Genomic DNA, 27,993 nt, shown 5'->3' on the forward strand with positions numbered 1-27,993 from the left:
CACTCCCCGAGGACCCCTCACCCTGGTGATCCTCCCACACTTGTCCACCCTCAGGGTCGGGATCCAAAGGCGATGGCCATGCCCTGGCCACCTGAGTAAGGGATTCCCGGGGTCTAGGCAGTGAATCACCCTCTGGTGTTTCACATTGGGTCGATTAAAGACACCATATTTCTTGATAATATCATCAAACCTACCCAATCCCTCTGTGGGAATCATTGCAAAGTAGCCACCTCCATAGCTGGTCTGGAAAGTAAACATCTGATAGTGGACCCGGATGCCAAGATGACGAACTCCAAAAGTGCATGCAACAGCATATCATGTATTTTAAATATTCACCAGATTGTGAAGAGGTCAAGGGTGTGGAAATCCTACTGCCCGATGCCCGGTGTTAGGGTGTTTTACTAAAGTCCAACTATGGTAGAACTGAAGAAGACTCACTCTTGTACAGGGCTCCAATTCTTAGGTTTGGCCTGAACTATCCAAAAGGTTTGGTAGCTATGGCCGAGCAGCCAGGCTTAGTCTAGGAGGGAGGAGGGCTGTAGTACAAAGACCTTTGAGCAGACTTACAGTCAAGGAAACAAACTGTATTCATATAAAAATATGGTTATTATATATAGGCACTAGGACAATTTTATAATCACTACAGTTCAGGTAAGTAAAAATAATTAATCCAGATAAATTCCGTTCAATAGTAGTGTACTCAGGAGACCCCGGGCCGGCCCATATAGTCGAGATTTACTCCAAGAGTACTTTAAGACGAGATAGCTGCACCTTGAGATGGATCGGGGTGCAGATTTATTACTCCAACACCAATCAATAAGGACAACTCAATGGTTTGGCAAAGAGAGTCCGTTTAATGACAAGTACAAAAAACGGGGAGTCATGGAAATCAGCAGTGATGCGATCGTCTTTCTCGCTTCAACTCCAATGAACTTCATAAAAAAAACATTGTTTATACTGAAAATTCGTCATAAGTGATATGTAACACTTCAAAAGTTAATAAGCATTTCTATTGGTTAGGAAAAGGTAACTTTAATATAGGTGATATATCTGTATATGGTCACGGAGCGAGGGGATTGGGTAGATACTGTCAGATGGGCGTCTAAGCCCTTCCTTCAAAATGACTACTGTAGACGTCACCAAAAGTACAACGTCCCATTGGTTCTACTAACTATAGGACCCTAGTTTGGGTGGTCCATTACGATTGGGTTGGCACAAACCCCATTCATACATTTCCACTTTACTTAGCAGCACGCAGGATGGTCAGCCAGGTGCAGGGTGCCCCCTCAGCTACCCGGCCTTCCTCCAATTGAGGTTACGATCAATCATCATTTCAACAACAATGTGTCAATTATGTTACTGTGGTTGGCCTCGAAACTGCATCTTTTGCCTGAGAAAGTCCTGATATCTTCTCCTGGGCGGATGCCACACGTAGGTGTGAACTTGTGCTTCTCCTCGCTCGGATGGTCACTTGATGCAGACACCATGAATTTGCCTAGTTTCTCTCCATTTGTGCATTTAATTCCTATTCGGCTTGTCACCAGCCTATGCTTCCTTATCTTGATCTTTCAAAAGAAAGGATATTCTGTTCTTAACTTTCAATTAGATGTAGCTACTATTCGTTCCTTCTATTGGTATGACCTTGGCTCTCCTAGTTGCATCTGCTGCGTTTCAATTCAGCCGTCTCTTCTCATTTTGCTAGAATATGAATCTTGTCTTGTTTGGCCTCTAGTAACCCAAGTTAATTCTGCTTTTCGTGTAAAGTGGAATCGCACTTATAATACTGTGCTTCGTTTTGAGGTAGATTATGTACAATGGGGCTTGCCGTGCTATTCCTCTACATAGCATAGCAAGCCGCACTGTTTTCTTAGCTTTCTTGCGGTTTCAAGCATATGTACAGGCGTAAACTGGATGGATATCTTTATGCTGCTTACATCTTAACTTTCTTACGCATTGATAGTTTCCTATAACCATAAACTCACAATCTCTTTTCTCATGGTGTTTCGTCTCCTTGTGTCATTCTGGGTTCGTCATTTGTTCCATCTGTGGGTCCGGCCAGGCGCTTGTGACGTCACCATTCGTCTTCCATTAAGACCTTTTTGGTTTCTTCCGGGACGGTACTTAGGCAATCTTCATTTCGTCTCATTTGTTGGTAGGGTTTTCTCAATGGATACCTTACTGCCCATGGTTGTCTGGTTATTGATACTTCAATAGGTGTTGCTTTTCGGGTGGGTACTGGGCAGAGCCCAACTGCGGCTCTCTGCTGGTTTATTTGCTCATCATACGTCACATTTTGGTGTGAATGTTCCTGGTACTTCAAAATGGGCGATGGGAGTGCAGGCTTTATTTGGGACTTCCTCTACAGTAGACATTTAGATGATAAACAGGTAAGCATAGAGTAGATTCAGGTTAGCAAATCATTCATTAACCAACATTTACTGAAATAGCAATACTGGCAGGTAGGCAACTTTTAGGAAAGCCTTGAAGTCCAACCGTATCTGGGAATGTTGCGTCTCAAAAAAAAAATCAGATGGGGAGACTGGGGGGCCAATGGCCATTGGGCGGAAGAACAAAGGAAGGCAGATGCTGTCAAAGTTGTCAAATATCACAATATGCATTTTTATAACAAGTAAGTAATGGAATTGGATTCAAAGGGTTCAGGGGAGCTAGGTAGGCCACCTGAAGGATTTCAGCCTTCAGGACAGATGTCCTTAGGCCTGGGAGAACATGTTATGTTATGTTACTTTGCATTTATATAGCGCCTTATGTACCATTGGTATGATCTCAAGGCGCTGGTAGGTTGAACGCCCTCGGGAACCGTAGTTCAAGTCAGGAGAGCGAGAGTGTGATAAGGTGCGTGTGTGCACCGGATGTGTGTGCAGCAGGTGTGGCATTCATATGATAGCTGCTTCTTAGCGGTAGATGTGGTGGTTGGGAGATCAAGAGTGTGTTCATTCTGGCAGGGTGATACTAGACTGATTCTGGCTGCGTTAGACCTGAAGAGAACGCATAGGCTGGCGGGTGTGCAGCCCGCTGTGTTTAGTTAGGATGATGGGCAGTATGTGGCAGGTGTTGGTATGAGAACAGCTACACCGAATGCGTCATAGTTTCGCTGTGTTCTAGTTGAGTGGCGGTGTATAGAAGAGAGTAAGCGTGGTGATGTTATATGGTGGTTTTCAGTAGGTGCTTGAGTTCGAACGTCTTCATGCGCTTCTCCATGCTCCAGCAGTTCCGTGCACTCCACCGTTCCGTGCGCTCCAGCCATTCCAACCGCCCCAACCTGACTCAGGAAGCTCAGGAGGAGCGAACAGCAACACAACAACTGCCCAGGTAAGTATCCAGGAGTCAGACATGGTCTGACAACAGCAGCTCTGGTTCGTGTCACCAGCCCTGTCGGCTGAAGGAGGAACTTTTGGTGGGAGCAGATGGTCAGACTCGGTCACAAGGATGCCCAGCAGATGATCTTCATGGCACTTGGCTGTGAGGGATCGACACAGGCTTTGGAGCAGCGGCGGTTGTCACCAAGCAGACTTTCTTGCTTTTCTCGGTCCTCGACTCTTCTGAGGGGACTTCTACGATCTGGATGGAGTCTCTGTAGGCCCAGACAGATGGCCACAAGTTTGCAGCTTGACGAGACGATGCACCGCAGCAGTGCCAGAGGTCCAAAGGTATTTGGGTTTTGCAGGAATGGAAGGTCGCAACACTTTGTGGGATGGCTCAAACTGCAGATGGTCTTGAGACTGTTTGGCCCACCAGTCCAAGGGAAGAAGTCGTCCGGTCTGGATCTTCCCTGTCGCACAGAAGATGCAGCTGGAGCAGCAGCGGTAACTAATTCAGCTTGGCAGCCGCTGGAAGTGGCTGCATACGTCCTTTTTTCTTCTTCAGAATGGATATTCCAGTGGTCGACTCCGGCTTCAGCATAAAGACCCTCGCCTTCTATGCAAGAACCCAGCCAATCAGCATGCAACATACAGACTCTGGGTGCTGGCTGTCTCCAGAAGCCAGCCAGACATCCAATCATAACTGGATCAATACAGACATACTAGCAGACAAATACCTGAGGAGTTTCGGTGTCCTCCCAGACACACGGGCACCTCCGGGCGGGCTTCCCAATTGGCGCCCATCGTACACAAAGGAGTGATCAGGACTTCCACCCAGGTTAGTAGAGGATGGCTCAGGAAAGGGCAAACCATCGTGAGTTGGCGAAAAAGGAAGACAGACAGCATTATAGGTCATGTGAATACAGCCTGCGTGTAAAAATCACAAAAGTAGAAAATATCCACTGCCACCAGCCACTCAGATAGACTTGCCACAGTAACTAGAAAGTTACAGGAGAAGTGAGAAAAGGGATACCATGTGTCCCCTGAGTACTCCACATAAGGCGGGGTGTGCTGATTTCACAAAAGCAGGAGGTAGGATAAAGAAAACTTATTTTCTTTTTTTATCTCCCTATAGTGGTAACAGAATGTTATCACAGGAATATAAAAGAAAAGCAAAGAGGGAAGCTCAAAGAGCTCCAAGGAATACTACACAGAAGATGATGTGTGCTGCAATAGTAAAATACAGATGCCTCAAAAATATGTAGGGAAACAGGACTCCATCAAAGGTAATCAAGAAGGGTTCCCAAAAGCCACAGAAAAATAATGAGTGTGGAAAAAGGTTCCCCCTCACTCAGAAGAGTCAGATAAAAACCCAAAAGTCCAGCAAAAGTGCTGGGGGACTCACCAAGTGGGGAGAATTACATAAAAGATGGAAATTCTACCCAACACCCGGAACAAGTAGTTTGTTGTCAGGAACAACATGTTTTAGGCTATTTTGTTTGCTGGACAAGTAGGCTCGGTTGTCCACTAAATGGCAGAGAGGTTCTAAATGACTATGAATCAATTGTTTATACTGGCGATTCACATTCTGCAATTTTGCAGTGTCCGATTATTATAAGCGTTTTGGGCTTTTTTTTTCTTTCCCCAAAGTCACTTACAATATTTGGAGGTCGCTTGACATGGTTAATGTCCATGTATTTGTCTAAAAACGAGTTTATATTTGGTCTTCTCTTTCCAGCAATGCCTACTGGCCACGTCATGGCCAGGCTGACACACACAGTGTCTGGAGCTGAGTGGCCAGCACCCCAACGACCCCGCAATTACTTTTAACATGTTTTTGGTTATTAGCAGCGCCTTTCTCATGTGCAGATATTCAGGCAATTGGCACAGGATTGGGACATGAACAAATGAAAACACGTACAGCGTCAGTTAGCTAGGAAATCTGTAACTGCTTCCAAAACTAAAGAGTAACAACAAAGCACCCTTTTGAAGATTAATTAACATAGCCAGAAATTACCACTAGATTAGCATGCAAAAGATGAAATTTGCTTTTATGTGCATAGTACAATGTTCTCAACATCATGTATAACAGCAGGATGGAAGTTTGTGAACATCTCCACACCCAAGTGACTATTACACAGCTTCTTTTTAGTACAGTGGATGGATGAAGTATTTTGAAGAATTGAGATTTGATGAACGAAGCAAGCGGCTGGGGGAACACAAAGTACATATTCTACGGATAATTTTAGGCTATGGGGCCATCACAGATTGCCCTCCCAAGCAGTAATGGCAGATGTATTTTAAAAGGACCGCCTAAAAAAATCTATCAATCTGCTTGTGATGCTGGAAATGCATCGGAGGGACAGGGCCTCCGTATCCTTGTCCTTTACTGCTTTTTATCATGTGTGCTGTCGTGTTTTCCGCGCAGGAGTTCATGTGAGACTCCTGGCGGTGCAGCTCTCTCGCTTTTGGTTTGGTGAACGGACCCGTGGGATACCCTTATGGCACCCATGGGTGGGGGTACAACCCTGTGCCCCTAGTGTATGTTTTTGGGCATCTGTGGGTGGCCCGCAGAGCAGGGTATGGGCTGGTGGCAGCTCCATGCTGAATTTGACAGGTGCGCAGAGTATCCTCCATTTTGGGATACCCCGGCCCTGCCATTGGGATCAGTTGATTCCGGATGGAAAACAAAATGGCCCCTGCGGCCTCTTGCTTTCTATTACCCATTACCTTGTTTCCCAAAGTCCTGGGAAGCCCTGACTCTGTCCCTTCCCCCTGACTGGCTGTTGGGTGGAAGTGCCATATATGGTGTTGTTGTGAAGGCCCGGCCAGACTAGCTGGAGCCTTCCCAGTGACTGTATGTTGTGGGTACCTCCTGTGGGTAGGACCTGGGTGAATAGAGTGTGTGACGAATATGCATTCTGTGTTGTGGATGTCTAGTATCTGGTGGTTGACACAACGACTGAGACAGCCCTGCCCGAAACCAGTATGAATGCAGTTCGGAGTGTTGAATGGCTCGGTACTTGTCCCAATACACAACTTGTTGTGAGTGTCTGGAGAGAAGTGAATGGCCTGAATACCTCGTGTGCCTGATTGGCTGCCTGCCTGCATGAATGCCCTTAGTCGTGATTGGATGCTTGAGTGTGACCCAGCGGAATGAATGGGAGATCAACAGTATATCTGGGGACCTCTCACTGCTAGGAATCGTGTTCAGAAGCTGAAGTCCACTACGACGAGTAACTGAAGCTTGACCTTGAAGCCCTGCTGGACGAGAAGAATTGCTGTTGCTCTCCTTCACAATCTGAAAGCTGCTGTGCCTCCAAGGACTGACCCAGAGAGGACCTGGTAAGGTGCCCTCTTCCCGAGCTACGAGAGACCATCGTGCACAGCTAATCTTTGCCAAAGCACCCTGGTAGACAGACCTTTGACAGGCTGCCGACCCGAGACGGGGACTGCCTCGGAATCTCAAAGAGAAGCACTCTGACTGTTGTCCGCCACTGTCGACGACCGCCATCGCCAACCGGAGCTGCCGTGCTTCCGTTTGCCTAAGAACTTCATTTGATCATCGGACGCTCTCGTCTGCATCGTCGCCCGCTTTATCCTGCTGGAGAAGGCCCGACCGTCGACGCACTGAGGAGCATCCGCCGGTTGGTTTCCCGCCACCTAAAGACCACAGAGACGCCGTCGACTCAACGCCTTTGCTGGGCCACAGTTCTTCATCATCTCTTTGCGGTGCAGAACTATCGTCACCGAGGTGCCCTGCACACCTCTTCCTTGCAGGGCGCCACCGCTCTGTCGTCGACGAGCATCGCTAGGAACAAAGCTGCCACTTCACTGCCGTAGTTCAACCTGTTCGCCGTCGGACGTTCGATGACCCGTGACTCCTGCCTTAAAGGGAGGGCACTCAGGAAGGGCCGTCGATTCCCCGCCACCGAACGCCGAGTTCCTCGACGCCTCTCAACGATCCGTGGCTCCTGCTTTAAAGGGAGTCACTCAAGAAGGATCGGTCGACGCATCTTCGGAGAACTCTACTCCACCAGGTACATTGGGGGGGTAAAACCTTAATAGGAGGAAATAAGACTATTGAACAATATATGGACTGGGCTTGTGCTATAGATCTTTATTTACAGGTTGCCCAGGTGGGGGGGGGGGGGGAGGGATCTCCACACAGAACTGTGCCTAGTGGTAGGGGGTCAGCATTCTGCCTATTGTTTTAACCATCTTACGTTACTGCCTATCTCTATTGCTGGTTTCCTCGTTATTGATCTGTGTGACATTTTAACCGTACAGTTGATGCACTTTAATGAGATTCGATAACATTGGTGGTACCACTTTAGAATTGTATATATTTATCATTGTTGACTTCCGAGTACAAAGTGCGTTATTGTGATCGTGTACATACCTTTGAATATTAATTATATAAAGACTGTTTTCAGTAATACAGTGTGTGGACATTCCTTTGTGGGGGTTCGGGGACTACACTGTACTTAAGAACCAGCCCGCATCACCTCATGAGAAGCTAGGCCTTTATTGCTCGTCCATTGCTACCTTATAGAGAATCTTGGCTGGGGTCCTCTGTGCCTCTCCTCTACCATATAGAGAGCAGAAGTAGATACCCCCTACCAGTCTTTACACTGCTCTATCCTGTGTTTGATGCTATTGGTGTCAAAATGGAACGGACATTGCACTATAATCATCAGAGATAGGAAATAAAATGTAATCACTAGAGTATGGAAAAATCAGTTATTCCTCTCCAGCTCAAAAGAGGGGCCTTTACATCTAGGGAGATGTCTAACAAATAGTGTGACAATAGAACCTCTCATCCCATAGGATCAGTTTTGTCCAATGGATATGCACCTAGATCCTGATACAGTGTACTGAAGTGGGAGAATTCATTTCCTTGAAGATGTTTGCTAAGAGGAGCAAGCCGACCGCTTCGTGTGTAGAGACTAGCTTCCTGAAAGCTGTGTTTTTTTTCCCCCCCCTTATGGTTGCTAAATGCACCTCCTCCCATTTCATCTTATAGAACATCACCCTTTTTTCCAACAACATTTTTTATATTCTGGTCTAACCGATCTTAGTTTCTCAGTGCCTCTAACCTCTTTCGATTTCACAATAGACAATGGTTCAGATTTCTTTTGGCTGCACTCCCAATCACAGCACCTAGCCTTGGGCAAAATATGTGTCGCCCCGTTAGTGCCTGCTTTAGTGAGAACAGGATTTAGCACTCGTGTCAATCGCTGCAAAAAACAAAAAAACAACAAATGATGACCCTGTCCCTACTCCAAAAGATTCGAGGAGCGGCACTAGCAAAGAATATAGTCTAATAATATGGTTATTTTCTACCAATTTTTGCCAGGGGATACACAACCTACCCCCCCCCCCCATCTTTCATAACAGGTCTAGATTTTATAGACATTCAAAAGAAAGAACAAGGGGGTCATGATGGCTTTCAATATGTTCAATAACTTGAAAGCCAGCAACTAACCTCCAGTTTTCTACATGCAGCAGAACGTAGTCAATATGGGTCTTACCAGTCCTCATAATATATGTGGGCTTGGGAGGGATATCACAGGAGGACCTGCCATTACAGGCCCTATATCCCATAGCCGTAATCTCCTGGATCAATTATTCAAAGAATGTCGTCTTAGGGGAACAAAGATTTATGATAAAAGGATCCCCCATAGCTCATCAGAGTCCTTATATAAAAACCTGTATTTTTCCACTTTGTCTAGCTGTGCATTAAAATCACCCACTAACAGAATATGAAAACGATGGGTGGTACACAAATACTTTATTTTTTCCAAATCTTCAAGGTGGATTAGTAGAGCATCTATAGCTCCCTCCTGAAGTCTCAAATAAATGTTAATGATAACAACAACATTTTGAGAATAGACATCCCATTGTATAGTTAAAATGTCCCATGATGCTGTTTGGATTGGAGTTTTGGCTCCAGTTTGTCAGGGATAAGGGTAAACAAAGACAAGGGAAACATAAAAGGTATAGTGGGGGCTGTTATGCCAGGGTTTGCTTTAAGAACATTACCCAAGAAGCTGCAGCCTTATAAGAGACTGCTTTGCCCCTTGTGCCGGAAAGCAGCCTCTAAAAACTACATTGCCCAGCAAAAGGTGTTCCATGACTACAAGTCCCAGCATGCTCTGGGCAGATTTGGACCAATCAGGAGCTGGGCGTGGCACACCAACGCTCATGTGCAAGCCCCGAGGCACAGGGCTTGTGCTCGAGACTTCACAGGGAGAGGACGTGCGGACCGGAACTCCTGAGAAATCACACGTGAGGGGTCCAGCCCCATCAGAGCAGCAGCCCGGCCCCTCGCCTTTGCAAGATAAGTGCCTTTGTATTCTGGAATCAGTGGGGGACGTGGGGAAAGCGCAGGGGGCCGCCGTTTGCCCATCCAAAGCTCCTGCGCCTCCAAACTAAAATAAGTGGACGTATTTTCGGCGCCACAGTGCAGCACTTGCATTTGTGCTGGGGAATTGAAGTATAAAACGTTACGTGCAATCTTCTGTGTGTTTCCGCCTCCTGCAAAAGGGGCTCATGAGGCGAAAACACTTGTTTTTGGTAGTAAAAATTACTTTACACCTTTACAAAAATATTTCAGTTACATAGAATAAAACAAGTTTACATATAAACTCTCAATATTCCTAAAATAATTAAGTGTTTAAAATCCACAACATAACGTAAACAAGCAAATATTTCCACAGTGCCTCATATAGTTCCAAACACAATCCTAACTTACTTTCTAGTTCTAATCACCAAATTTCTTTAAATCAAAAAATTCAAAAGGAAAAACAGGACGCACATCACAAAAACCAATATAAAAAGAAATCGTGTCACTGCCAGCTATAACAATGCATACATTCTTATTAGACATTTGGAAGGAAAAGCGATGAATTCACAATATTATGATGTACAAAATAATTCCTCCTTCACGCAGACAAGCTATCATTAAACAGTTGAAGTTCTTTCTCAATTATGTTCACAAGACTAACTGCCGCCAAGATAATTGCATTGCTCTGTCCCCACATACAGCGCAACCATACCAGGTTGCGTTCATAACAGGAGGTATTCTTCAGATAGGCACCCAAACATTTACGCCTTTGCGGTTCAAACTGCACGCAGTACATGAATAGATGTTCCAATGTTTCAGACTCCTCTACCTTAGCACAAAACCTGCAATAATCCCACATCCCCGATTCTTTGAAGCCAGACCAATTCCTAATACGGGAACCCGTATGGATCAAATCTAAACAGAATCTCATAAAGGTTCTTCTGGCATTCTCGTCTGGGAAACACATTATATAGTGCAGGCATGGTGAGAGACTGTCTAAATTTAGCGTACATACTAAATGATGAATAGCCCGCAATTAAATCTGAATTGCGTGCCCATGCATTCCTTAAGAACCGACATTTAAGCGTACCTGGGGAGTCAATTAAATCTTGTGGGGACATATTCAAAGAACTTTGCACTGTGATCATACGTTTTTGAATTGCAGCGATTGGGTAATTCTCATGTAACATTAACAAGAAGTCCTCATATAGAGAGTTCCTTGGGGGAGACTGCATTTTCTTAAAGGTCTTGAGCATGCGCCATTCATACTTGTCAGCTAAAGGGTACAGTCCTAACTCATGCATCAAGATGGCATTAGGAAAGTACCCCGGGAGACCCAAAACCCTTTTCCAGATCTTTCCCTGTAGAAGATTGAGGTTTGGGCCCATATTCAATAGACAAGCATCCAGGTTATACAATAAGATAGACTCTACCTTCATTGTGTAAAAATATATCAAGGGCATGAGCGAATACTTACAATGCCTGGCGAAAATAATTCTCATCTGCGCAGTCAAATAATTCAACTTGGTGGCTAAGATTGCTTGCCATTTACCGATGGACATGCGGTTAGAAATATGATAACCTAAATATGTGATCTCACCTATGATGTTGATGGGTTTAGAGTTCACAGTGCAATTGAATCTCTTGATTTTCTTGTTCTTTGTAAAGACTATGATGTTAGATTTAACTGAATTAATTGTCAAGTTGTTCAATTGACAATAGTCATAAAAGAGATTCAATTTGTTTTGAAGCCCAAAGGGTACTTTATCAAACAGTATGACGTCCTCGGCAAATGCCAACCAATTTAAGCACAGCTTACCTAGGCTTACCGGAAAGATATTTGCTCCGTCCCATATTTTCTCTATATCGGCAAGGTACAAATTAAAAAGTACTGCAGCCAGATTGCATCCCTGTTGCAGTCCAAGTACGGTGGGAATACTGTCAGATAGAAGACCATCTTTATTGATACAAACTCTATATGAAGTATACCGATGGAGAGCGGCAATTATTGCTACCAGATTTGATGGAATACCATAGGACAGCATTTTCAGCCGAAGGCGATTACGAAGAACCCTGTCAAAAGCAGCCGCTAGATCTAAAGATGCCATATAGATCGGATGGTTGTTCCGGGTGTGTGTTGATGCTAGTAAATGTGCAAGAATTGATGCATTAAGCTGCGTGCCCATCGCCCTGCGAAACACCACCTGGGCCTTAGAGAGAATAACGGCATCCAAAATGAATTTCTCCAATTCACACAAAACCAGACGAGCAAAATGTTTTGCCGCAGTGTCAATTAAGGCAATAGGCCTATGATTACACGCATCGTCCAAGGGTCCCTTCTTGTAGATAGGTATTATTATAGCCATCAACCAAGAGGGGGGTAATTTACCAGTTTTGTGAATCAGTTGGTAGTATGGAAGCAAGTATCTAGCCCAAAAATGCGGGTCATCCTTAAAGACGCAACGTGGCTGCCCATCTGGACCTGCAACTTTTGAAAACATAATTTGCGCAATTGCCCAAATTTAGTCCTTGAATTCCCAAAAGGATGTGTCAGGAAATTGTAGCGAGAAAATGGCAGACTTCGACCTAAGATGTTGAGCTGGTAGTTCATATTTCTTTCCAAAGAAAGACTGCCATTGGGAACCAGATATAGGCGCCACCACGCGCTTGTCGGCCTTGCCCATAGGGTTTCTTAATATAGACCACATTTCCCTTGTATTTCCCTTACATAGATATTGAATCATTCGTTGATTTGCTAGAGTATGAGCCGCCTGACGCACTTCTTTGACATTTTTCTTATAACATGAAACATGGGTTTTTGCTAGCTTATAAAAAGCTGCCTTGTCATACAAGCATCTTGCCAGACTAAGCTCCTGGTTTTTCCGTTTTTTTAGAGCGGCTACCTCCAAAGAATAAACAGTGACGGAATTAGATGACAATGCATTACTTACCGTAAAAGCATTTCTGATGGTTGTATCTGCTTAGATTCACATGCTGTGCATAGGTCCGGCATCCAGTGGTCACTGCAGAGTATTGCATTTTGTTTTTCGTAGTCGAAAAAGGGGACGTCGACAAGGCGTGTCTGTAACACTATCCCTATAGTGACGTGCGTTGTACCCACAATCCCTCACGCGTCGAGGTCCCTCTGTTTGTATTTTTCTGCCCTGAGTGAGTACAGAAAAGAGAGACATATAGAAAAGGATATCTATGTTCCTTCCATCCGAGCGGGGAGGAAGGGTGGGCGCATGTGAATCTAAGCAGATACAACCATCAGAAATGCTTTTACGGTAAGTAATGCATTGTCTTCTGATGTTTGTTAATCTGCTTAGAATCACATGCTGTGCATAGACTAGCGAGCAGTACCCGGAGTTGGCGGTGGGTTATGAGAAGGAACAGTAGAGAAAAGATGTCTTAATACTGCCTGTCCCACCTGGGAATCAGATCTAGAGTGTGCATCTAGACAGTAGTGTTTTGTAAAGGTGTGCACAGAACTCCAGGTAGCCGCTTTGCAGATGGACTCAAGGGAAACATTTGCAATGAACGCTATGGAAGCCCCAGTGCCTCGAGTGGAATGTGCTCTTGGCTTGAAGGGTAGTTCTCTCTTAGCAAGAGTGTAACAGAGAGTGATGCATTGAACAATCCATCTAGATATAGTGGACTTTGAAACTGCATCTCCTTCTCTTCCTGCTGCCAGAGAGACAAAGAACTGATTAGTCTTTCTCAGTGGTCTGGTTCTTTCCATGTAGAACATGACAGCTCTGCGTACATCTAGTGTATGCAGACTTTTTTCTCCCAAGCTGGAAGGGTTTTGAAAGAACGTTGGTAGTTCTATTGACTGGTTTACATGAAATTTCGAGATGAATTTTGGTGCAAACCTTGGGTGTGTGCGTAGAACCACCTTATCCTTGTGAACTGTTACGAAGGGGTCTAGTACAGAAAGAGCCTGTAGTTCACTTACTCTCCTAATGGAGGTGATAGCTATTAGGAAAGCAGTCTTAAGAGTGAAGTCTTTAAGAGTTGCCTTGTGAATGGGTTCGAAAGGAGGGCCCATGAGTCTAGAAAGTACCACATTTAAGTCCCATCCGGGAGCTGGGTTAGCTATCGGAGGGTGAATTATCTTTACCCCCTCCATGAAGGCCTTGATAACTGGTATCTTCCACCACGACACTTTAAGTTGGGAAGTGGTGTATGCAGAAAGTGCCGCTAGGTGGACTTTAATGGAATTGAACACTAGACCTGAATCCAGTAAATGGGTCAAGTACAGAACAATGTTAGTGGGAGAGCAGTCAACCGGGTTGATGCTCTTACCTCTACACCAGATGACAAATCTTTTCCACTTGCTAGATAGCAGTGGCGAGTATTAGGTTTTCTGGCTTCCCTGAGGATGTCCATACATCTCTGCGGGAGTTGTAAATGTCCAAATTCTATGATCTCAGGAGCCAGGCTGCTAAGTTCATGGTCTGAGGGCATGGATGCAGTGTCCTGCCCTTGCCCTGTGACAGCATGTTGTACGGGCAGGGAAGTTTCACTGTGTGAGATAGGGACATCTCCATCAAGTGAGCGAACCATGGCTGCCGGGCCCACATTGGGGCCACTAGTATCATGGTAACCTGCTCCTGGTGCATCTTGTGCACCACTTTGTTGAGAAGGGGAGTCGGGGGAAAGGCGTAAACAAATTTCCCTGACCATTGAATCGACAGACCGTTCCCCTTGGACTGGTTCTGGGGGTACCTGGAGGCGTAACATTGGCATTGTGAGTTCTCCAGAGTTGCGAAAGGGGTTGTAGATGCACACACCTGTATAAAGAATATTATGAAAAGAGACTATAAATAGTTTTAAGTAACCTTTTAAGGTGCGGGGGAGGAAACGTAATCCTGGCACAGGATCACAAGTACCTATCCGTACTGAGAAGAAAAAGAGGATCCATAGGTAGGAGCCCTCCCGTCCCCTGCACACTATTAGTATCCCGTGTATTAACGGTTAATAATAAATCTAAAGTCAAACATAGGTATACAGTAATGTAAATAATTGGTCATATAATTCCAAAGCTACAAGGCGTTTCAAATTGAAGAATTTAATGGTGAAAAACCGTTTTCTTGAAAAAATGATATACATCAATAAATCTTCTGATGCTGAGACCAAAAATAAATGTCAAATGATATACAATATACTAATTTGTTTAGAACAATGTAAATCAAGTATATATACAATTACAACTAAAAAATGGCTGACGCGTTTCGGGATCCTGTCCCTTCTTCTAGAGCCAAGTGAATTGCAAACTGTAAGAGAAATAAAATGAACAAAACGTATGTCAGGTATTTTGACTAGTAAATACTCATAGATTAAAACGTTCACAAAGCATGTACTAGGGTAACCGCACGATCCATTCATTATATTAAAATACATGAAATCCTTTGGTTTATAAAGAACCACAATATATATTGTATGTACTGGGTCGATTACATATTTACCAGGAAGCACCTCTCCCAAAGAGGGAGTTGACAGTGTGACCAATAAACAATCTTTGCAGTCAATTTAACTAGATTCTAGCAAAGCTGAGGTAATCTGACACCTTAATTGTATATGTGAGTACTTCACAGGGGGTACCCCAGTGTAGTTGCAAAAAATAAAAAGAAGAGGTAGATACTAACCTACTTCAGGAAGTGTACTTGAAAAGGCAAAGTAACTGTTTCACGGACGTGATGTGTGGGGAACAGACTTCGAGCTTCAAACTGAATAAACAACTTCCCTGTCAAGACGGTAATCTAAATGTATAAAAAGCAAACTTATGCTGTATTAATGACATATGAACTAATGGGAACAGAACGTCATTTACAGAGTGTAATCAATAAGTAAAGGCTCTAAAATATATTGATAAAGCACTGTAAAGTTGAAACGAAGGAAAAAAAGGTGTAATCGAACTCGGAAAGTTAAACTCAGGTAGAAGGCATACCTCTCCTTACACGTGTTGTAAGGTACAAGATCGTTACAATGCTCTTGAATATGTTGTGGGCTGAAGGTGGTGCCCTGTGGTACCAAAGTCCTCCAGACACATGGGAATATCCAGTGCTATAGTGAGCACAGCCTAAAATGAGATAAATTATCACGTTCATTATAGTGAACTGTGCTAATGAGTGTGGTATTAAGGGAAATAGCAGATCATAATAAGGTGCTGCGCGGAGGGTCTTGTGCTTACCTAATGCTTAGGTACGAGTGGTGCCAAAAGTAGGTAATCCAAAGTGCACAGGGCACGCAGCTCAAAGGCTGCGTCTTAAAATATCACTCGCGAGCCGAGTCTTCAAACAATGCACAGGATACAGGCTCCGGCCGCGGGTGGACAGATGCGAGCGAAGCGTGCCTTCTCAATAGTGTAGGTGGGCTGTGCTGTCGCTAGGGAAGCCAACCCAGACTACGAACTGGTGTCTAGGGGGCTGCAAGCAATGAACACGTGTTCGAAAGTAAGAGAAATAGAAAACGGACTACATAATCTTTACGAGGACAAACCAAGTAATTCAAAGATCGGTTTGGTGCATGAGCGCCATCATGGAATGGAGTAGAAAAACCCATTACCAATCCATGTATCGAGACGAAGTTGTAACCATGAGTGATAGAATAGTGAGTACAATGGACCTTCCCTAGTAGTGATATTAATTGGATGATTCAAATCAAGAATGATAAAATGTAAAACAAAATATGGGGTGAAAAGGCACCAGAAAAAGATTGTAAAGTGGTCACAATGACAGACGGTGCAGGTTGACACTCATTGTCAATATAATTGTTGGTGTTATAAGGGAATGACCCGATGTGGAGTAAATCTTATATGAAATATCTAGCAAAATTCAACTTAACCTACCATTAATTCAGCGGGCCGGTGGACAACTCCCGGACTTAACTACTTTTAACAGGTATTCCACTGAAAATTAATGTCAACATCAAGTGCAAAGTCATTGATGGATGATGCCAGTACGAACTGCATGCATTTGTGAACAAATACAGTAAGGTAATATTAGTATAATTAATAGAAACTCAACAAAAAGTAAAAACATAATCAGTCACATGTATTTCAAGTAAAACATTTTAAGGAAAACTCCTCATTGAGTCCTCTAGGGCTGAGAGTGTCCAGGAGATCTATCCAATATTTTTCTCTGCGTGATAGGGTTGATTGGTAATCACCCCCTCTATACGATTTCTTGACAACCTCCAAAACCATGTACTTCACTTGGGCTACTGTGTGTGAAGATTGTAAAAAGTGTCTGGCTAGAGGAGATTTCACATTTTTACATCTAATGTTGGACTTGTGTTCCGTTATCCTCTCTTTCACTGCTCTAGAGGTCTGACCAACATATAATTTACCACATGGGCATTTAATGGCGTATACCACTCCTGTAGAAATACAGGTGGCAAAATCCTTCAGTTTATATTTTTTGCCAGTCAAGGGGTGTGTTACAGATTCTCCCTTAATTACATTGTTACAGTGTATACAGGCTAAGCACGGATATGTTCCTTTTTTCCTTGAGCTTAACAACATCTGTTTTTCTTTCGGAGGCTTCTCAGCTCTCACTAGCTTATCCCTCAGATTGTGTCCTCTTTTGAATGCCATCATGGGAGTTTTTGGGAATAATTCTTGTAGGAGAGGATCACTATGGAGAATACCCCAGTGCTTCTTAATACATCTTCCCACTTGAAAACTCTGTCGGGAGTATTTAGAGATATAGAGTAACGGTGTTTCTTTGCTTTTAACTTTGGGGGTCAATAGTTGTTCTTTGCTTATGGCAGAAGATCTCTCTTTAGCTTGTGTCAAAACAGAGTGAGGATAACCCCTCTTCTCAAATTTATCCAAAAGTTTAGTGCACTCCACATCAAGTCCTGCTGGGTCGGAAATGATTCTTTTAAGCCTTAGGATTTGGCTATAAGGTAGACTGTCCAACATCGATTTCGGGTGAAAACTTGAGAAGTGTAATAAATTATTCACGTCAGTTGGTTTATGGTAGACATTCGTTGATATCCGGTTGTCTTTAATTTCTAGGCAGACATCTAGGAAGTGTAGAGACGGAGCCCCTATTTCCATGGTGAACTTAATGCTATGATGTATTGTATTAAGATAATTGAGGAATGATGTTAATTCCTCCTGTGTTCCACACCAAATACCAAAAATGTCATCGATGAAACGTTTCCATAGCAGTATCTTGTCTGAGCAATCAATGTTTTCCAGGACGTGAGTGTGTTCAAATGTATACATGAATGTATTAGCGTATACTGGGGCCATTGCTGACCCCATTGATGTCCCCTTAATTTGTAAATAGTAAGTTCCTTGAAATCTAAAATAGTTGTTCTTGAGAATTAGATTCAGTAAATTCATGATAAGCTGTGGATCTCCTCTAGTTGCTTGTGAATTCAAAAGTAGCCACTCTACAGACAAAATCCCTTCATCATGCGGTATAGAAGTATATAGGCTACAGACATCCATGCTAAAGAGTATGCAGTCATCACTCAATGCTCTAACTTCTTGTATACAGTTAATGAAGTCAGTGGTGTCTTTAAGATAAGTTGGAATCACTTGGATCAGTGGTTGTAGTAAACGATCAATGTATATCGCCAAAGGATCAAATATACTCTCTGTTCCGGCCACTATGGGTCTGAGGGGAGGATCATTCCGGTTTTTGTGAATTTTTGGTAGTCCGTAGAACACTGGTGTGATAGGATGTTGATTAATAAGGAACTCACTTGTTTTAATACTGATCCAATCATTTTCTACAGCTTCTCCCACTGATTTCGCGATCAATGCACGTACCTTAATGATGGGGTCTCCATCTAGCTTCATATATGTATTGGAATCATTAAGGAGTTCTAAGCATTTTTTAATGTAATCTATTGTGTCCATTATGACTATCGCTCCACCTTTATCTGCTGGTTTTATGGTAAGTTCTTCGTCCTTAGCCAACGCCTCAACATGGTCCAGTTGACATTTCTTCACATTGTGGGGTGTAGACATCTGGTAGTTGATCCGTTTTAGATCCGCAAGGACATTTTTCTCAAACAGGTTAAGGATCGAGTTCTGAACATACGGGTCAAAGTCGCTTTTGGGTCGAATCTCTAATCTATCACCTTCTGAATACCTAGTTCCCATATCTTCATCTGAGTTAAAGAAAATCTTAAGTCTCAGTTTTCTAAGAAGCCGATGAAGACATATTTTTTCTTCAAATAACGTAGTGTTATTGGTCGGGACAAAAGATAAGCCACGATTCAACATCTCAATCTGACCACTGTTGAGAATTTTCTTTGAAATGTTTACCACTAAATTCTCACTTATCTGTTCTTCCTTTTTTGGTTTATTTTGCCCTCTCCTCGTTTTTCTTTTTGTTTTTCTCTGAGTCCTAAAAAAGCACCAGAGTCGTTCGGTCTCGGTGATGTTGTTGGCGAGGTTGTTCCTGTGAAGTCCACTGGTGTGGTGGCTGTGTTCAATAGTTGTGGAGTTCTCTTCTCTGTGTCTGTGTTGGGTTTAGAAGTGCCTGGTTGTGTTGGTTCACCTATGCTACTGGAACTGCTCTCATTCCCTGAGTTAGAGGAGTCTGGATTCTTGGGTCTTGTTCTATTTTGATTGCAGTGATGATAGTACTCCTGCCAACTGTAGACAATATCGTTTAGATAATCAAAGGTATCCCTTTTAAACTTCCCGAGTTTTCTTTGTTCGATATCCGATTTATATGATGAAAGTTTGTCATTAATGACTTCCAATAGGTGTGACAGTTCTTCTGATGACTTAAATTCACTTAATTGAGTCTTCAGTGTTTCTATTTCTAGATCTATAGAAGTCAGAGATTTTGATAATTCCTCTATCGTCAGCAAGATAAGGTCAAGAGAACACTTATTGAGAATACGATCCCACTTCTCCACAAAAGCTTTGCTCTCACTGCAGAGACTGGGTCTCAAATAAACTCTTAAACCCCTTGGAATTTTTTTAGATTTAAAATACTCTACCAATGTGCTGGCGTGGAGTTTTTGGGCAATTTCTTTCCTGATAAGTTTCTCTAATTGAAATACAATACGATCAGGACTGGTTTCACTCTGTAGAGATTTCTCAGTATCCTTTATTAGTGACAAAATACGTTTTGCTTCATCAGCATCAAATGCCAAGGTCGAGGCGTGCTTATCTGTCAATTCATTAATACGAGAAAAGGACATACTTGAATCGTTAACAAATTATGTGACTTAATTGGGGTGCTATCTAGTTTTTGTGCCACACTGGTGAGAATGGCCAGTGATACAACAAACTGTGAAAGGGGTTGTAGATGCACACACCTGTATAAAGAATATTATGAAAAGAGACTATAAATAGTTTTAAGTAACCTTTTAAGGTGCGGGGGAGGAAACGTAATCCTGGCACAGGATCACAAGTACCTATCCGTACTGAGAAGAAAAAGAGGATCCATAGGTAGGAGCCCTCCCGTCCCCTGCACACTATTAGTATCCCGTGTATTAACGGTTAATAATAAATCTAAAGTCAAACATAGGTATACAGTAATGTAAATAATTGGTCATATAATTCCAAAGCTACAAGGCGTTTCAAATTGAAGAATTTAATGGTGAAAAACCGTTTTCTTGAAAAAATGATATACATCAATAAATCTTCTGATGCTGAGACCAAAAATAAATGTCAAATGATATACAATATACTAATTTGTTTAGAACAATGTAAATCAAGTATATATACAATTACAACTAAAAAATGGCTGACGCGTTTCGGGATCCTGTCCCTTCTTCTAGAGCCAAGTGAATTGCAAACTGTAAGAGAAATAAAATGAACAAAACGTATGTCAGGTATTCTCCAGAGTTGCGAACAGGTCTATTTCCGGGAATCCCCATTGCGTGAAGACCTCTAAGACGACGTCTTCGTGCAATTGCCATTCGTACTCTTCGGGCAGGGGGAAGTCTCTGCTGAGTTTGTCTGCTAGCAGATTGAGTTCCCCTGGTACATGTTGTGATAGTAGGAACATGTTGTGTTTGAGAGCCCACTTCCATATATTCTGGGACAGCTTGGACAGTCCTGGAGAGTGAGTGCCCCCTTGCTTGTTGAGGTAGTACATGGCTGTGGTGCTGTCTGTGAGGACCATCACTGTCTTTCCCTGTAGGTGTTCCTGAAAGGCTTTCAGTGCTTTGAACACCGCAAGTAGTTCCAGCAGGTTTATATGCTTGGATGCTAAGCTCGGAGTCCACGCTCCGTGAGCAGTCTGATGGGATAGGTGAGCCCCCAAGCCTGTAAGGGATGCGTCTGTGGTTAGAGTGGCTTCCACTGCGGGTGTGGCAAAAGTTTTCCCTAATAACAGGTTTTCTTTTGTCCACCACTGTAGCGAGAGAACCAAGGCCTGCGAGACCACCACTAGATCGTCCCATTGTCCACTGGCCTGACACCACTGGCTGTAGAGCCACTCTTGCATTGGGCGCATGCGCAGGCGCACGTGAGGTACCAAATAAATACATGACGCCATCATCCCTAGCAAGCGCATTGCTTTGCGTACCGTCACCTCTCGACCTGCCACATAATGGGGGATCTGAAACAGCATGTTTTGGACCCTCTCGTTGGAGGGGAAGACAAGGCCTTCCTTTGTTCGAATTAGAGCCCCCAGGAATTGTTTGATTTGGCTGGGGTCTAAGCTGGACTTCTTTTCGTTGATGGAGAAGCCCAGTTGGGACAAAAGGTCTATGGTCTTTTGGGTATTGGAGAAGCATGTTTCGTAAGAATCCCCTGTTATGAGCCAGTCGTCGAGGTAAGGGTATACCGGGATGGATAACCTGCGCAGGTGGGCCGCTGCCACTGCCAGTACTTTCGTGAATACCCTTGGTGCAGATGCTATCCCGAAGGGTAGTACTCTGAACTGGTAGTGTTTGTTCTCTATCTTGAACCTGAGGTATTTTCTGTGCGCTGGCAACATTAAAATATGAAAGTATGCATCTTTCATGTCTAGTGTTGTCATGTAATCCCCTTGTGATAACAGTGGGATTACTTCCTGCAAGGTCACCATACGAAACCTTTGGGGTTTGACAAACTTGTTCGCTGGGCGCAGATCTAATACAGGGCGCATGGTTAAGTCCTTTTTGGGTACAAGGAAGTACACTGAATAAATACCTTCTGTTACCTGAGATAGGGGGGCAGCCTCTATCGCTTCTTTTTTCAGTAGCTCTTCTACTTCTTGAAGAAGAATGGTGAGGTGTTCCGGTGTCATGCGTCGGTTCCGTGGGGGTCTGTACTTCGGGGAACCGTTGAATTCGATGCAGTATCCGTGGGCTATGGTGGATAACACCCAGCGGTCTGACGATATTCCCTCCCATGCTGAAAGGAACGATGTTAGCCGGCCCCCGTCCGGTGATGCATGGGAGGGGACCCGAATCTTCGGGTCATTTGTTGGTATTGGGCGTGGAACCTTTGGGGCTGGAGCCGCGACCTCTTCCTCTGCCACGGCGTTGGCCTCTTTGACTGAACTGGGTGTTGTTACCCTGGTTAGAGGGCCAGTTGGTAGCAGAGTAAAATTGCTGTTGGTTTTGCTGCTGGCGTTGGCCACGAAAGGAGCGTCTATTGCCATAGCCGTGTCTGTTAGGGGGCCTGGAAATTTGGTCAAGAGTCTTGATGGTATCAAACTCTTTCTTCGCATGTTCTAGGGCCTCATCAACTGCTTTCCCAAACAGATGTGTTTGTTCTATGGGCTTATTTATCAGGGAAGCCTGGGTTTCCGGCTTAAATCCCGAATTGCGCAGCCAGACATGGCGTTTGAGAAGTATTCCCTGAACCAGGGAACGGCCAGCCGTCTCTGCGGCATCTAAGGAGTTCTTTACGATGCCCTGGTTTACAAGAGTTCCCTCTGAGATTATAGCTAACAGGCGTGAACGCAGGGGTTCTGGTGCTTCCTCTGCTTCGCTGCGCAGCTTGCTCCACTGTGCATCTGCGTAGCTAGCTAGTAGGGAATTGTTATTTGCAATCCTAGTTGAGAAGGCGGCGGACGTCGTGATTCTCTTCCCAAGTGCATAGAGCTTCTTGCCCTCTTTGTCAGGTGGTGCCTCACTAGTGGATAGTGGTACCCCCACTCTTTTCCTTGTATTAGTAACTACGAGGGAGTCCGGAATAGAATGTCCTCTGATGTACAAAGGGTCAGAGGACGAAGGGCTGAAGAGCTTTTCTATCCGAGGGTTGACCCCTCTGACTAAGGCAGGATTGGAAAGGGAAGGAGTTATTCTTCTCTTTATAGAAGCCAGGAGCGGAATAGACTGACTAACAGGGGCTTTTTCTTTAATAACTTTCTCTACAAAGTCTATGTCAGGAAGAGTCTCCCCTGTGTCTATTTCAAAATGCGCTGCTGCCTTGCGCAAAAGTGCATTAAGTGAAGGTTGGTCATCTATGGGAGAGGTGTTTCCAATAGGTGAATCCTTGGGAGGAGAAGGGTGAAAGACATCAGGGTCTGAGTGCACTGATGGGGATTGCCAAGGCTGCACTGATGGGGATTGCCAGGGCTGTGACGTAGCTGTATCTTCTTCGAAAGCTCCTCCACTGGTGTAAGGATCTTCTTCAAACCCCTCTTCCTCATGTTCTTCCTCTCCACCCAAACACTCCTCATCTTCCTGGAGGTATTGCTCCTCTTCAGTGAGGTCATATACGTCTGTAGAAGGGGGAAACAGCCTAGGAATCTTGACCCTAGGGTCATCCTGGGGCCATTCTCTTGGTCTTTTGGGTGTGGGTGGGTTTTGGTTTCCCAAAAACCTTTCCATTTTCTCCATACAAGAATGGAGTCTTTCAAGGGTCTCATGGGGGACCCCTGAATAGTCTAGAGGGGGGAAATCAGTGTTTTCACCTTCAAAACGCTTAGAACGCTCCCACAACGTCGAAGAAAGATTTCCGTCGCCCTCTGAAAAGCCCTCCGGTAGTTCAGAAGTGCCCTTAAATGAAGGGGGCAGTTCCTGGCTACTCTTGTGCTTTTTCGGCGTTTCCATAGCTTTTTGTGCGGTATTCGACGTTTGTTTCGTCGTCCGCTTACGTTTCTCTTCGGAAACAATTCTCGCCAGGCTCTCGACAACGAGTTTGTCAGTAGAGGACTCTGGTGTCGACGTTGCCTGCGTTACGCGTTGTTCCTCGACGGCCGCTCTATGGAGAGTTACGTCGGATGATTTTGGGGTAGCACCCGTGCTTGATGAAAGCCCAATCGCTGGTCGCGGCTGCGTTTGCGGGTGGGGCTTGAGACCCTTATGGTCTGAGGTAGACGCCGGAGTGCCCTGCGTCCCCTTCAGCGCTGATGGATCCTTCGTCTTCGATGAAGAAGAGCCGTTGGTTGTGTGCTTAGGCCTATGGGGTCTATGTGCGTCCTTGTCGCCGGGGTGTTCATCCCCATAAGCAGGGCGTGAGCCGAGCCCGTCGGGGCCGGGGACAGACGTCGAGGAGCACGAGCGCTCCTTCTGGGGGTTAATGACTTCCGTAACAGACGTCGAGTTATCACCCTCCTCGTCACTTTCTGTAACAGCGGTGGCGGGTTAGGAAACTCACTTCGACATAGCGTAGTCCGCCCACCTCTTAACTTTGCGTTCTTTAAGAGTTCTTGGTTTCAAGAGCTTACAGGCCGCGCAGCTGTCCTCCTTATGATCGAGGGGCAAGCAACGATTACAGAGCTTGTGTTTGTCCTTCCAAGTGTATTTGCCCCTACAGCGTGGGCAAAACTTAAAAGGTGTCCTCTCCATAGCTGAGGCAATAATAACTGGTGCTAACAACCCCAAGGGAAAGATAGGGGAGAAAGAAAGACATTCTCAAAGAGAAGATAAAAGTTCGAACCCCCACTCTCCCTACTGTATGTTGGCCAGCGAGGCCAGGCCACGTGTTCGGCAGCGCCGAAGGATCTCCTCCGTCTCTTCCCCTCCGTCGAAAACTTGCTCGGCGGAGAAACAGCTTCACAGCTAACGTCGAGGGGAGGGATCTTTAATAATATAATAAGTATAATTAAGGACCGAGGTCCGTAGTAAGTATTTGCAATGCCTCTCTAGGAGCTCCGCTTAAGGCGACCAGAAGCTGGGCGGAAAAAAACAATCTGAGGGACCTCGACGCGTGAGGGATTGTGGGTACAACGCACGTCACTATAGGGATAGTGTTCAGACACGCCTTGTCGACGTCCCCTTTTTCGACTACGAAAAACAAAATGCAATACTCCGCAGTGACCACTGGCTGTCGGACCTATGCACAGCATGTGATTATAAGCAGATTAACAAACATCAGAAATATCTTTACACAACAGTTCGTTAGCCAAACGTACTAGATGCTCATGGATCATCCACAAGTTACGCTCATTGACTTTCTCCCAAACCTCCAAATTCAGGTGTTCCTCATTATACGACACCAAGTCCCTATTTAATAGAAATACCATTCGTCAACAGGTGCTTGGGTGCTACCTTACTGACAAGGTATATCCATCACTTTCCACCGGTACGCAAGCCATCGCGGTTTCGTGCGGCTTGACCTTAATGTGCAACCTTATACTCAGCATATTATGGTCACCCAAGCCCACCTTCAATATTGTAATGGGGTCAATTAAACCACTGCATGCTGCTGATGCTAGCACGTAATCAATTAGTGACACCGAACAACCGCGCTGCCAAGATGTATTACAGCCACTTGTTCCCAGAGGGATTGGATCTATACCCCAAGCCTCAAAGAACTCAGCCCACGCCTTTCCTCTCCTACGAGCCTGCTGTGCATAGGAATAGGAATTATAAGACCATGTCGTGCTGCCGACTAAGCCCAAGCATGAATTCAAATCTCCCCCAATTAAGATCTCATGCTTTGGAAAGAGCAATGATGCCCCCGTTAAGGCGCAGTTCAATTCAGCCAGGGCTGAGTCCAACAGAACAGCACTGGGGTTCCAGTAGATTGAAAGCAAAAGAAATGCTTGTGACTCACTGCCATTTATTGACATTTCCACAATTATAAAAGAGTCCGATTTTCTAAAAGTTGTGTCGTCAAATTGAAACTATTCTTAATGAGGATGGCAATCCCACCACTGGGGCGACCCGATTGGAAACGCCTCGCCGGAGCACTAAATGATACATAGCCATTTAGCGTGACAGCGTGCAAGGCCATCGTTTCCTGCAACAATAAAATTTCAGGTGCATGGCGAGTCCCAATACGATCATACCATGCCGTTAAATTTTTCACCCCGCAGCAGTTACAAGATGTCACAGCAAAACTCGATGGTTATGAGTTTGGCGCTTCCGTTTTCAAGGAAGCAGCCACTTTAATCAGGGGCTCAAGCCATGATAAACCATTGATCGCCTAGGTCAAAGAAGCCAACTGAATTGATAGTTCCTTATTCTGATGCTCATGTGGTGACATTGTATTGGCTCCCATGGACTGCTCCTTCGGTGCAGGTGTTACAAAATCTAAAAAGGCCCATGCACTCTCCATGTTCCCAAACAGATACGGGAAAAGACCCAATGACTCAAGGTCCTCTTTAAAGTCCAGAATTAATTTTGTTATTATTTGTGATTGGACTTTGCATAATACTCTTAAGTTATTATGTGGGGCTAATTTTACCCATTCCAGGTCCTTACTTGCTAAATTGCGTAGTGAGGGAATCTGAGAAAAGGTATTCATTAGAAAAGGCCTGTTGATTTGCGCCAATCCGTTGATATCCGGATTATTTGCCCATTCAAGAATTTGATTCATCTCCTTTGGACTTTCATGAAACGATAACGTATCATTTGGAGGTTCTATTGGATTCTCACTCACGGGTGCAGTCTCCTCCACCTTGTGCATATCCTTACTCGCCAAGTTCAGGGGTATACGCGTATCCCATGCGTTTTCTGCCTTCTCCTCCTGTCTTGCTGAGTTGGAAAGGATGTCATCCTGCACAGCATAGCCACTAACACAACCCTTGGAGGATACCACAGGGGGGGGGGAATAGCCCATTTGAATTTTTTGAAGAGTTAGTGGGGCATGCCTCTTCTTGAAGCAAAATAGCCACCTTCTTACTTTCAATACTGGGGAAAAGGCTGTGCAGCTGGGGTTGGTGCTTGTCTACAGATACCCCAGCCAATTTCAAAAGGTACACCTGGGGGTTGCCACTTTTGAGTGCTTTAATCTGAAGGTGTTTCTTGCTTTCCTCATTTCATTCAAGAAGGTTTAGTGCTAGATCGTCCGTGGCAACACCCATTTTACAATTTTGGGCAGTTGCCACCTCATTCGGAGAGCAGATTTCCGTTATTGCTTTCTTTTGCACCTTCTTCTGGTTGTTTTTGGCCAGGTTGAGGCATGTGTGTGCTCTCACGAAGGACTTCTTCGCCTTCCTGGAGATAAATTGCCTCCCCACTTGTACCGTAGAGGCAACACCATGCTCGCCTAACAACCAAGAATCGGTTGATTCAGTGATATGTATGTTGAGAGTCCATGATGTCAGTCAAAGCAGAGGGACTGTCCGGAGAAATTGAAGACCCGATAACAGTCCCTGTAACTTCACAAAAGGACTCCAGGGCCATACTAATTTGTGATTTGGTGGCTGCGTTGAACAAGAATTGTTCCACCTGGAGAAGGCGATCATGATGGAGTTTGGCTACCTCCATAAGATCAATTGGCTCTGAGGTATCCTGTTCTATTGTGAATACGATCTTTGAGGATGATAAGCAGAACTTACCACACAATCCGTTTGGGTTCCCTGCGAGTGTGTTGTGTTGGTAGATGCCACGGCTTTGACATCTGTACCAATGGTTGTCATCATTTTTTCAAATTGTGAGAAGTAGAATGCTTTGGAGTGCTCCTCAGCCAATATAAAACCTTCAAGTTTGATGATTCTTTCTTTCATAAATGCCAAGGAGCCCTGCATTTCCCTTAGGGAACAATGGGTTAATTCATGGCCCTTGTCAAGCAGGTTGAGTATTCTTGAGATTACAGGAAAATTGAAAGAATCAACCTGCGAAAAGGTGCCAGAAGGGGAGTCCTCAGGTGTCGATGACTTTCTAACATCCCCTATGGGTGGATCATAGCCAACTCCATCGTTCCCCGATATCAAAGCTTCCGATTGAACAGGCAATATGGACCCCATAGCCTCTGAATGTCTGCTATTATTGTCATCTGTCTAAAGTTCAAACTGCCACCAAGACCCCGAGATGTTATACCTGTAAGTTCCCTCCCGGGAGCACCAATATCTTTGGGGCTAAATTCATCCGGAAGGTGGAAGTGCACTTGTTCCCGAAATGGATAGGACCTGGTGGCAGGTGAAGAAGGGCCAAGTGATAGGCGTACCCGTTTCCCTAATTCGCTCATAATAGTCGGTGCAAGCATGGAAGTATCAGATACATGCACCA

The 27,993-nt window shown here is 44.6% G+C and overlaps 2 protein-coding genes across 3 annotated transcripts in view; both read right to left on the reverse strand.

Moving 5' to 3' along the window:
* The window catches only part of RAB3GAP1 (RAB3 GTPase activating protein catalytic subunit 1), a 1,600,561-nt gene that overhangs the window by 1,522,571 nt on the left and 49,997 nt on the right, over nt 1–27,993 (reverse strand). The gene's annotated exons all lie outside the window — the stretch shown is intronic.
* LOC138489541 (uncharacterized) lies at nt 14,461–18,919 on the reverse strand. The gene is made up of 2 exons (XM_069617272.1): nt 16,523–18,919; nt 14,461–14,948 (listed from the first exon to the last, which is right to left on the reverse strand). Exon 1 carries the CDS (start codon nt 18,917–18,919, stop codon nt 16,733–16,735), a length of 2,187 nt encoding a protein of 728 aa, XP_069473373.1. The 3' UTR covers nt 14,461–14,948; nt 16,523–16,732.

This window comes from Ambystoma mexicanum, chromosome 9 (genome assembly GCF_040938575.1).
Source record: "Ambystoma mexicanum isolate Mex_15411 chromosome 9, UKY_AmexF1_1, whole genome shotgun sequence".
Lineage (NCBI taxonomy): Eukaryota > Metazoa > Chordata > Amphibia > Caudata > Ambystomatidae > Ambystoma > Ambystoma mexicanum.

Coding starts and splice junctions, on each gene's coding strand:
- LOC138489541 (XM_069617272.1), bottom strand. CDS start 18,919: ATGTTGAATCGTGGCTTATCTTTTGTCCCGACCAATAACACTACGTTA.